The sequence below is a fragment of the Sus scrofa genome, chromosome X (assembly GCF_000003025.6).
Source record: "Sus scrofa isolate TJ Tabasco breed Duroc chromosome X, Sscrofa11.1, whole genome shotgun sequence".
In the NCBI taxonomy this organism is placed as follows: domain Eukaryota; kingdom Metazoa; phylum Chordata; class Mammalia; order Artiodactyla; family Suidae; genus Sus; species Sus scrofa.
The window spans coordinates 22,116,214-22,128,590 of NC_010461.5; the positions used below are offsets into that span (position 1 = coordinate 22,116,214).

General features: G+C 43.8%; 1 protein-coding gene across 1 annotated transcript; it reads left to right on the plus strand.

The window, feature by feature from the left end:
* On the plus strand, positions 10,620-11,903 carry LOC100514022 (melanoma-associated antigen B4-like). Its single transcript, XM_021080509.1, has one exon. It carries the CDS (start codon positions 10,666-10,668, stop codon positions 11,716-11,718), a length of 1,053 nt encoding a protein of 350 aa, XP_020936168.1. The 5' UTR covers positions 10,620-10,665; the 3' UTR covers positions 11,719-11,903.

Genomic DNA, 12,377 nt, shown 5'->3' on the forward strand with positions numbered 1-12,377 from the left:
GACACCTTGATTGCAGCTAGGTGAGACTCTAAAGCAGAGAACATGGTTGAGTTTTACCTGGACTTCCTACACATAGAAGCTGTGAGATGATAAATTTGTGTTCATTTAGCCTATTAAATTGGTACTAATTTGCTGTGTAGCAGCAGTAGAAAATGAATACATATTGACCTAGCTCTTAACCCTTTATTTATTTGTTATGTACCAAGTTTCCAAGCCTAAAGTGGTTACCTGGTGACAGTTACAAAAGGGTTCATGAAATATTTGAGAGAGGAGGAGTTGTTCACGCCTGTCAGAGTTAAGGGTAGCTGGAAGTTATGTGAAGCAGAGATGAGGACAGGCCTTTTTCTGGGCTGAGATGTACCCATGAGATAATCAAGTTAGTCCCCATCCTCCTCTAGTTCCCTTCAGCTTATGCTTCCATGGATTTATTTCTGGGTGACTCCTTCCACATTTTGGGATAGACTGTCAGCCTAAAGGCTTTCCCAATGGAGCTCCATTTATCATTTCAATGGTGAAACGTCCTCATTTGCACACCTCCAGGGCACAACCTGTTCTGAGCGGTGCTAGTTCAATTTCTAGAGGAGTAGGCTCTCACAGGAGGTTGTGGAAAGCTCCCTGCTCACTATGGAATTAGGGTCACTGCCTGCTTCTTGACCTCACTCTACTCAGAGAAGCCCTAAGAACAATGAGAAAAATCTCTCCCTTGAGCCATTAAGTGTTCTAAACTCCATTGTAGGCCTCTACAAAAGGATCTCCCTGATAAAGAGCAGAATATGCAGGATAACTCCATGTTGGGGAAAAAAAAAAGGTGGCACAGGGAGGCCCTGGATCTCAATTTTTTCACCCCACAACAGGAGTGCTCATTCTGGTGAAGAGGGATGTAGGACACTGCCCCCATCACAGCTGGACAAGCTGGGACTACCTCTAAGTCAGTAATGTCTTTGTTCTCTTCAGTGTGCTCTTTATCAGGGAGATCCTTATATTGATTTATTTTTTTCATTTGAAAACCTCCTTCAAGTCCTAAGAAAAACTTAACTTGGAGAGAGATGAGAGACAAGATGGTGGAGTAGAAGGACTTGAGCTCACCTCCTCTCACAGAAACACCAAAATCACAACTAACTGCTAAATAACCATAAACAAAAAAGACTGAAACATACCCAGAAAGATATTTTACATCCAAAGACAAAGAATAAACTACAATGAAATGGTAGGAGGGGCACTTTTGTGATATAATCAAATCCCATACCTGCTGGCTGGGTGACTCACAAACTGGAAAATACATCATAGAGATTCTCCCATAGAAGTGATAGTTCTGACCCCCATGCCAGACTCTGAGCCTGAAGGGTCTGGTATTGGGAGGAGTTCCCAGAGCATTTGGCTTTGAAGGCCAGCAGGACTTGAGTACAGGAGTTCCTCAGGACAGGGGGAAACAGAGATTCCACTCTTGCAGGGTGCACACAAGTTTTCATGTGCACTGGGGCACAGGAAAAAGCAGGGACTCCATAGCAGCCTGGGACAGACCTACCTGCAGGTCTTGGAGGATCTCCTGGGGAGGTGGGAGTTGGCTGTGGCTCAATGCAGGGGCAAGGACACTGGTTGTAGAGGCACCAAGGAATATTCATCAGCATGAGCTCCTCTAGACATCACCATTATGGCATAAAGACCTAGCCTCACCCAACAGCCTGCAGGCACCAATGCTGGCAAGCCTAAGGCCAATAAAGAACAGGATAGGAACACAGCCTCATCCATCAGCAGACCAGCTACCTAAAGTAGCCTTAAGCCTAGAGCCACCTTGTTTCTAAACATACTCCCTGACATGGCACTGCCCACCAGAGCGACAAGACCCAGCTCTACTCACCAATGGGCAGGCACCATTCCCTCCCACCAGGAACCCTGCGAAAGTTCCTGGATCAACTTTACCCAGAAGGGGCAGACACTAGAAACAAGAGGAACTACATTCCTATAGCCTGTGGAACAGAGCCCACAAATACATAAAGTTAGACAAAATGAGATGGAAAAGAAATATATTTCAGATGAATGAACAAATAAAACCCCAGAAGAACAACTAGGTGATGTGGAGATAGGCAATCTACCTGAAAAAGAATTCAGAGTAATGATGGTAAAGATGACCCAAGATTTCAGAAAAAAAAAAAAAAAAAAAGGACGCACAGAACAAGAAGATACAAGAAAAGTTTAACAAAGAGCTAGTAGAAAAATCTCAAATAAACAACCTAGGTTTATACCTAAAGCAACTAGAGAAAGAAAAACTAACAACTCAAAGTTAGTAGAAGGAAAGAAATCATAAAGATCAGAGCAGAAATAAATAAGCAGAGACAAAGAAAACAAAAATTGATGAGATTAAAACCTAGTGCTTTGAAAAGATAAGCAAAATTGATAAACTTTTAGCCAGACTCATCAAGAAAAAAGAGAGATGGCTCAAATCAATAAAACTGAAGTGAGGAGTTCCTGTCGTGGCTCAGTGGTTAATGAATCTGACTAGGAACCATGAGGTTGTGGGTTCGATCTCTGGCCTTGCTCAGTGGGTTAAGGATCCGGCGTTGCCGTGAGCTGTGGTGTGGGTCGCAGACATGGCTCAGATCCCCCATTGCTGTGGCTCTGGCGTAGGCCGGTGGCTACAGCTCCACTTGGACCCCTAGCCTGGGAACTTCCACATGCTTCAGGAGCAGCCCTAGAAAAGGCAAAAAGACAAACAAAACAAAACAAAACAAAATAAAACTGAAGTGAAAAGGCAGAAGTCTTGACTAACACCATAGAAATACAAAGGATCATAAGAGACTACTACAAGTAACTATATGCCAACAAAATGGACAGCCTAGAAGAATTAGACAAACTCTTAGAAAGGTACAATCTTCCAAAACTGAATGAGAAAGAAATAGAAAATATGAACAGACCGATCACAAGTACTAAAACTGAAACTGTGATTTTAAAAATTCCAACAAACAAAAGTCTAGGACCAGATGGCTTTATAGGCAAATTTGATCAAACATTTCGAAGAGTTAACATCTATCCTTTTGAAACTCTTCCAAAAAACTGCAGGTAAAGAATACTCCCAAACTCACTCTATGAGGCCACAATCATCCTGATACCAAAATGAGACAAAGATATCACCAAAAAAAGAGAAAATTACAGGAGTTTCCACCATGGTACAGTGGGCTAAGAGTCCAAATACAATGGCTTGGGTCACTGCAGAGGTGGGGGTTTGAACCCAGTCTGGCACAGTGTGCTAAAAGATCTGGCATTGCCACAGTTATGGCATAGGTCAGAGCTGCAGCTCAGATTCAATTTCTGGCCCAGAAACTTCCATATGCCACAAATGAAGCCATTAAAAAAAAAGTACAGGTCAATTCCACTGGTGAAAAATCCTCAACAAAACACTGGCAAACCAAATCTAACAATATATGAAGAGGATCGCAGACCCACCATACATCAAGTTTGATTTATTCCAGGGATGCAAGAAAGAAATTGAAGATCACAATAACAGATGGAAAAATATACCATGTTCTTGGACTGGAAAAAATCAATATTGTTGTAATGACTATACTACCCAAGGCAGTCTACAGATTCAATGCAAGCCCTATAAAATTACCAATGGCATTTTTCACAAAATTAGAACAAATAATTTTAAAATTTGTATGAAAGTACAAATCACCCTGAATAGCTACAGCAATCCTGAGAAAGAAAAACAGGGCTGGAGGAATCAGGCATCCTATAGTGCTGGGGGAAACTGGACAGCTACATATAAAAGAATGAAATTAGAATATTCTCTAACACCATACACAAAAATAAACCCAAAATGGATGAAAGACCTAAATGCAAATCCAGATACTATAAAACTCTTAGAAGAAAACATAGGCAGAACACTCTGACATAAATCACAGCAATATCTTTCTGGATCCACCTTCTAGAGTAATAAAAATAAAAACAAAAATAAACAAATGTGACCTAATTAAACTTAAAAGCTTTTGCATAGCAAAGGAAACCATAAATGAAATGAAAAGACAACTCAAAGAATGGGAGAAAATAGTTGCAAACAAAGCGGCCAATGAGGGATTAATCTCCAAAATATACAAACAGCTCATGCAGCTTAATATCAAAAAGGAAACAACTCTATCAAAAAATGGGTAGAAGATCTAAATAAACATTTCTCCAAAGAAGACAGATGGACAAAAAAGCATATGAAAAGATGCTCAGTATCACTAATTATTAGAGAAACACAAATCAAAACTATAAGATAACACCTCACACTAATCAGGATGGCCATCATCAAAAAGTCTACAAACAATAAATGATGCAGAGGGTATGGATAAAAGGGAACCCTCCTGCACTCTTGGTGGGAATGTAAGCTGGTGCAACCACTATGGAAGACAGTATGGAGGATCCTTAAAAAAAACTAAAAATAGAACTACTGCATGATCCTACAATCCCACTCTTTGGCATATATCTGGAGAAAATCATAATTCAAAAAGATACATGTCCCCCAATGTTCATTGTAGCACTATTTACAATAACTAAGACATAGAAGCAACCTAAATGTCCATCCATAGAGGAATGGATCAAGATGTGGTACATATATAGAAAGGAATACTAATCAGCCATAAAAAGAATGAAATAATGCCATTTGCAGCAACATGGATGGAACTAGAGATTATCATACTATGCAAAGTAATGCAGAGAAAGAGAAATATCATGTGATATCACTTGTGTATGTGGAATCTAAAAAATGATACAAATGAACCTATTTTCAAAACATAAAGACTCATAGACACAGAAAACAAGTTTATGGTTACCAAAGAGGAAAGGTGGAGGAGGAGAGGATAAATTAGGCATTTGGGATTAATCTATAGCTAATAATATAGATAAAATAGATAATTGACAAGAACCTACTGTATAGCACAGGGAACTCGACTCAAAATTCTGTAATAACCTATATGGGAAAAGAATCTCGTAAAGAATGGATATATGCATACGTATAATTGAATCACTTTAGTGTATACCTAGAACTAATACATTATAAAGTTTACTTCAATGGGAAAAAAAAAAAGTAAAAAGGAGTTCCCATCATGGCTCAGTGGTTAACGAACCCAACTAGGAACCATGAGGTTGCAAGTTTGATCCCTGGCCTCGCTCAGTGGGTTAAGGATCCAGCATTGCTGTGAGCTGTGTTGTAGGTTGAAGACTCGGCCCAGATCCCACGTTGCTGCGGATGTGACATCGGGTGGCATCTGTAGCTCTGATTTGACCCCCATCCTGGGAACCTCCATATGCCACGGATGTGGCCCTAAAAGACAAAAAGACAGAAAAAAAAAAAAACTTAAAAATTTCAAGTACTACACATAAAGCTCTACAGTATATCCTGTGAGAAGCAGCCCAGTGGTACTCAGATACTATAGCCCTAACTAGATTTATGAGGAAAAAAAATATTTAAAACATCAAAACAATATAAGATCTATAGAAACAACAGCACAAAGTAGGAAATAATGAAAATAATGAAAATAATTGCAGAAACTATGAATTAGAACACAGTAGAGCCAACTAAGAAAAGCCACTTCTTTAAAAAATCTCTAAAAAAATTTCTGTAGGTATTATAAATTACAAAAGAAGCAGAAATAACTGATATTAATTCAATAAAATTCTACAGAATATACTTACAGAAGTGATTTAAAGGCTATAAGAGAACACTATAAATTATTTTTCCCTTTTATCAGGATAACAAATGATGGATAAGGAAAAAGTTCTACCTAGAGAATGTTTCAGCTAATAAACACAGAGGAATATTATAATTACCATTCTGCAGCCCCAATGGATTAATGGCTGAGGCTATGATCCTCAATGCTTGACGACATCACCACAAACTAGATAGCAGACATCGTGTATCTCCTAATGGAAGTGTACAGTGTCATCTGTGGAGTAGTGTTACCAATAAACAAACAAACATAAATACACCCTCATATGCAAGCCTCTTCCTGTTACTATTGAAGGCTGTTGATGTTGATTGCCAGGTATACTCTGCTCATTATTCTCTGTATTGTTGTATGTTTTAGAATTTCAATGATAACATGATTTTATTGTAAATAGCATGTCTTTAAATTTAAACATCCAACTAAAATGGAAGATTTTTTTTAGCAAAATATAAATGACTAAATAGGTCCATAAAGAAATAGAAAAATTACTCTAATTATAAAATCTAAAATTGTAGTTAAAACTCAATGCATGGAGTTCCCATTGTGGAGCAGTAGAAATGAGCCCGACTAGTAACCATGAGGTTGCGGGTTCGATCCCTGACCTTGTTCAGTGGGTTAAGGATCCGGCATTGCCGTGAGGTGCGGTGTAGGTGGCAGATGTGGCTTGGATCCTGCGTTGCTGTGGCTGTGGTGCAGGTGGGCAGCTGTAGCTTGGATTTGACCCCTAGCTTGGGAACCTCCATATGCTGTGTGTGGCCCTAAAAAGCAAAAAAATTTCTTTAATTAAAAAATAAAAAATTTGGAGCAGCCAAATTTTGAAGTTCTTTATACCACACAAAGGAGAAATGAATAAAAATTTGATGATAACTCTTCCAAACCACACAAAGGGTGAGAAAACATTCATCCACGCTACCTCTCCTTGACACAAAGACCAGGTAAGGATACCTTGAAAAAAGAACACTTGAGTCAAGCTCACTCATATAGAGATACATATTTGAAATAACTTCATAGCACATGCAAAGTGGTGAATTATTAAAAAAAAAGGCTGTGTCAAAGAATACAAAGAAGATATTACATTAGAAAAAATGAATCAGAAATCACTATACTAACAGATAAGGGAGAAAAAGTGATCAGGGGCAGGGGTAAAGAAACGCTTTGATAAAAATTCGACATAAACTGATGGTAATAACTTTTAGCTAACTTGTAAGAATGGAATTTCCACATGATTAAGTCATCAGCAAATATACGTAAATGTGAAATATTAGACGCATTCCCAATAAAGTCTGGAAAAACACAGAGGTATGCTACCACAAACCTGGATGTGAATGTATAGCAGGACACAGCCATGTACAAGAATAATAAAATAAATAAGACATGGATAATAAAAAGAAACAATAATAGTACCAACATGATTTATAATTAAAATGTCTAAAGTAATAGGCAAATACTATAATCAAATATATAAGGAATATCAAAAAGCTAGTGTATAATAAATCACTACAGCATTGTCAGAAGCCTGGTCATGCAAAATCAGTAACAAATTAGAACACATTAAAGGACAATCCCATTCACAACAACAACAATATCTAAAATGTATCTAAAATTTACTGATAGAGGGAAAAAGTTCAAGATACAACAGTATAATATGTTTATTCAGAAGAACAGAGCCTATCGTAAAAATGTCAATTCTCCTTAAATTATTTACAGTTTTATCACCATACCTATAGCTTCCAAGATGACAACCAAACTTGGGCTTCTCTCTCCTGTGCTCCAAATCAACCGTGGAAAAATCAAGAAAGGAAAAATCAAAATGATGTCAACAAGAACAGTAAAAAAAAAACCTAATGAGAAACCCCCCTGATGGTACTAAGTCTGTAATGAACGAGTGCTTATATAAGGGCAGTTGAAACGGGTCTAGGGAAGACAGGATCAGGTGGAACAAAAGTTTTAAAGTTTTGCCCTTGTTTCTTCCAGTGTCCCCTAGGTCAATAAATTTCTGCTGCTTCACTGAAGGAACCTGAGGCAGCAACTCAGAGTAGACATAACAGAACTATTGGGTTATGCCAGGACTATGGGGTAATATCAGGATAGCACAAAAGTTTGGTTGGTTGAAGAAAGCTAAGTCCAGAGATTATCCAAATAACCACCTGAAACTTCTTTTGTTGGTGAGGACTGGGTTTTTTTAAATGGTCATCATAATAGACATTAAGGCATGAAAGAAAATACAATATTGAGAACACCTGAGATCTAATCTTTTGGCAAATTTCAAGTACATAACATATGCTTGTTAACTGTGGTCACCATACTGTACAGTAGGTCTCCAGAACTCATTCATCATATAACTGAAAGTTGTACCCTTTGTTCAATATCTGCCCTATTCTCTAACCACCTCAGCCACTGATAATGACAATTCTAGTCTCTGTTACTAGCAGTTCAACGGTTTTTAAAAAATATACACCACAAACAAGTGAAACCATGTGATATTTGTTTTCTGCCTCTGGCTTAATTCACTCAGGATAATGTCCTCCTAGGTTTATCAATGTTGTTGAAAAGAAGGGATTTTTCATCATATATACAAAAATGTTAACTATGGAAGGTGATACGTTAAATAGTTTGATGGTGGCAATTATTCAACAATGTATGCATATGTCAGACTATCATACTGTATAAACATATATAAAATTATTTTTGTTTATCAAAATATAAATTAAAATGTTGAAACAGGAGAACAAGGATCATAGTAATTGCAAACAAGGATAAAAATTCCTTCCAGACACTTTAATTAATGAAATGTATATCATTTAAGAGAGACCCATGGAGAGCTGTCAGGTGAAGGAGTACATCAATTTCTCCATGACTTCTTGAGGACCATGGCAGAGGGAGGGGCTGAGGTTAGAAATGGAAGAAATACCAAGACTACTAGAATTTAATACAATTGCTGTGAGAAAACTGAAACCCACAGGATTCTCATCTCCTGCAGCCACCCTGGGAGGCTCCAAGCAGAAGCGCCCAAATGAGGTGGACCTGCACTTCACACCCGGCGACTCAGGGAAGTGATGTCTCTGATGTGCAGCCTCGGTCTCGGGTCAGCAGACGAGAGGGAGCCCAGCACCTACTGGGAGTCAAGGGAAAACCCTGAGACAGGATTGAGAGGAGCACCCACCACAGAGGAGGGGGCCCCAAAGAGCCCTCACTGTCAGTCTTGGGCGGCCCAGAAATGGCTGTTCGGCTGAGCACCCCCCGCCCCCTGCTTGCCAAATACCTCCTACTGGGGGTTCTGAGGGAAAGAGACCCATGGCGCCGAGCCCAGGTGACTCAGCTCATCAGGATGGGCCCAGGCCCTGAGAAGAGGCCATGGCAGGTCCCCATGCCGGCCCTGCAGCACCCTCCCCAGGAACCCCACCCACCCAGGTCCCGCCCCTGCTGTCCTCCTGGAGCCCAGAGGCACGTGACTGGAAGTGACGTCCCCCTAAGCACGCAGGGGGCGCGCCATTTTTGAGGACTGCCGTTGAGGCTGAGCAGCGGGAGGAGTCTCGCGTCTCGTCAGGTGTCAAGGTGTGAGGGGACCTTAGTTCGAAGCGCGGGGACCCGCCCTGACACCCGCAAGGCCCTTTCCCCGAAAAGGGGTAGCCACACGGCCCCTGCCCGTCCCACCCCTGCCCTCGGCCCAGGAGGCCCCAACGGGGCTGCTAGGCCCAAAGTCCTTCTCTTCCCCGCGGGGTCTCAGGAAGCAGGGCCTTGCTCTGAGGCTGGCGGACCTGGGCTCAGCTGAGTAGAGGCAGAGCCCCAGGCCCTACGGGGTGCAGGACGGCACCCTCGTGGGGACCGAGGGCCTCCACAGCCCAGACCCGGGGCCATGCGGGTCTGGGCAGGTCTGAAGACTCAGGGGCTCCCTCACTTCGCAGGCTGGTGACTCGGGGAGGAGGGGGCCTGGGCCTAAGAGGCTGGCAGCAGGGCAGCAGGGGAGGGCTTGCAGGTCAAGGGAAGAGTGGGGTGAGGACCCGCAGGCCTGCGGACCATCCTCCCCGTAGCAGGCGCACCTCAGACCCGCGCCCCCATTGGCAGCCCCTTCGTCCCTGTCAAACACAGAGAAGAAGTGAGGGCCACTGTCCGGAGAGGGGCGGTGCAGGCCCGCAGAGGGAGCGGTCTCATGCGCTCCCGAGAGTCAACCTAAGAGCCTGAGTGAGGACCAGTGGGGCCTCTGCCGCAAACTTGACCTTGGTGTCAGACTGGCCGATGGGGCTCCGCGGTCACCTCCTCGCGAGTGGCAGGTGGGGGCTGGTGTCGGTGTGAGCAGCGAGGCCTCAGCTCAAGGCGGTCCAGGGAGGACCCAGAGGGAGGAGTAAGGCAGTCACCCACCCGAAAAAGAAGGGACGAGGGAGAACATGGCCCGTCTCTCCCGTCAGCCCTTTAAGCTCCCAAGAGAGGACTCTCAGGCTGAGAGGTCCCAGCATTTCCTATATCGCGTCTAAGGGAGGTTAGAACTTTGTTCTGAAGGTGCAGCCACCAGAGGGCAGAAGGGAGGGCCCCGCAACCCCTCAGTGGTGGGCTGAAGGGCTCCCTCCTTTGCTCCTCCTGGGTAACTTGGAAGGTGGCACTGTCAACTTCAGAGCAGCGGGGAGCGGGGGGTGGTGGTGGAGTCTTGCCACCAGGTGAATGTGAACTGAGAGGACCTCCCTCCCCTGGCAGCCCCACTGTCACCCCAGTGACACTCGGGTAGGCTTGGCAGCCCGAAGCCCAAGGCTCACTTTAACTTCCTCCACAGGGGTGTCAGGGGACAGGCTGGGCCGGAGGACAGGAGCCCTGTGGGGCCCTCAAGGACCCTGCAGAGGCGGCCTTGGTTCAAGCCAGGGAGGAACGTCCCCGCTGAAGGTGCTCACAGCATCTCTTGTCCCTCCTCCAGGTGCCTTCATCACCTGTCCCCTGTCCACGCTCCCGCCTGCTGTCCCTGACCTGTGTCATCATGCCTCGGAGGCAGAAGAGTAAGTGCTGTGCCCGGGTGAAACGCCACCAGACCCGGGGCGAGACCCAGAGTCTCAAGGGTGCCGAGGCCGCTCCTGCCGCTGCAGCAGCAGAAGAAGAGTCCCCCTCCTCCCCCTCTTCTGTCTCTCAGGGTGCTCCCCCGAGCTCCCCTGCTGCTGGCACTCGCCAGCGGCCTCAGGCAGGCCCAGCCCCTAGCTCTCCTGAAGCGGGGGTTTCACGCCCAGGAGCTGAAGCAGGTGCCCAGAGCCAAGATGAGAATGGTGCCAGCGCCTCCCAGGCAGCCCCCTCCACTCAGAGCACTCGCAAAGATCCCCTGACCAGGAAGGCCAGCATGCTGGTGCAATTCCTGCTGGAGAAGTACAAGATGAAGGAGCCCATCATGCAGACAGCCCTGCTGAAGATCATCAACAAGAAGTACAAGGAGCACTTCCCTGAGATCCTCCGCAGAGCCTCTGAGCGCATGGAGCTGATCTTTGGCCTTGAGCTGAAGGAAGTCAACCGCAGCAATCACACCTACACCCTCGTCAGCAAGCTGAGCCTCCCCAGCGACGGGGGCCACGGGGGCCAGAGTGATGAGAGGGGGCTGCCCAGGTCTGGTCTGCTGATGACGCTCCTGGGCGTGATCTTCATGAAGGGCAACCGTGCCACCGAGGAGGAGGTCTGGGAATTCCTCAACACGTTGGGGGTCTATGCTGGGAGGAGGCACCTGATCTTTGGGGAGCCCAGGAGGCTCATCACCAAAGATCTGGTGCAGCAGAAGTACCTCAAGTACCGCCAGGTGCCCCACAGTGATCCTCCTCACCATGAGTTCCTGTGGGGCCCGAGAGCCCACGCTGAAACCACCAAGATGAAAGTGCTGGAGGTTCTGGCCAAGATCAATGATACCGTCCCCAGTGCCTTCCCAAACCTGTATGAGGAGGCTCTGAAAGATGAGGAGGAGAGAGCAGGAGTGAGAGCCGAGGCCAAGGCTACAGCTCTTGCTGAGGCCAGGGCACCTTCCAGGGCCAAGTCCCGCAGCTCCACCCACATCTAGGGAGGCTGGGGGCAGTTTGCTCACTTTGTGTTTGAGGAGAGCAGTCAGCCTTCTAAGTAGTACAGAGTAGTCCTGGCCCAGGGAACAAATTGTAGATCTTATTTTTCTTCCTGTTCTAAACTAGTAACTTCTGTATATTTTTTTAATTTTTTTTTCTTTAATAGTTTTCTTTAGAATATAAATTTGTGAATGACATTGCTTTCTTATTGCTATTTAAAAAGTTTGAAAATTACATTGTTTATGTATGTAAAATAAATTCAGGAACCATCTGTATTTTCTTTATGATCCAGAAGTAGATAACATGACACTGCAAATCAGATTTTCATAGAAATGTTCAAGAAGACCACAAAAATATTTAGCAACATAAAGTGGATAAAAAATAGAGTACATGGTTTTTCATGTTTTGCCTTATTTCTTTTAAACTTTTAGTAAAAATAAAAGTTACTTATTTAGCTCATTTAAGACTTTCTTTTGTCCTAATGTACTGCATTTTCTCTACTATCTACTGGATTAAAAATAAACTCTGGTGGGGAGGTGGTATTTTAGAGGTTCATAGTAATCGTAACTGCCATTCATTAAAGACCCAACATTTCTTAATCAGTATGCCACTGCTTTATATGTAGTGCATATATATGCAGGACGGGATTTAGTAGACTCTC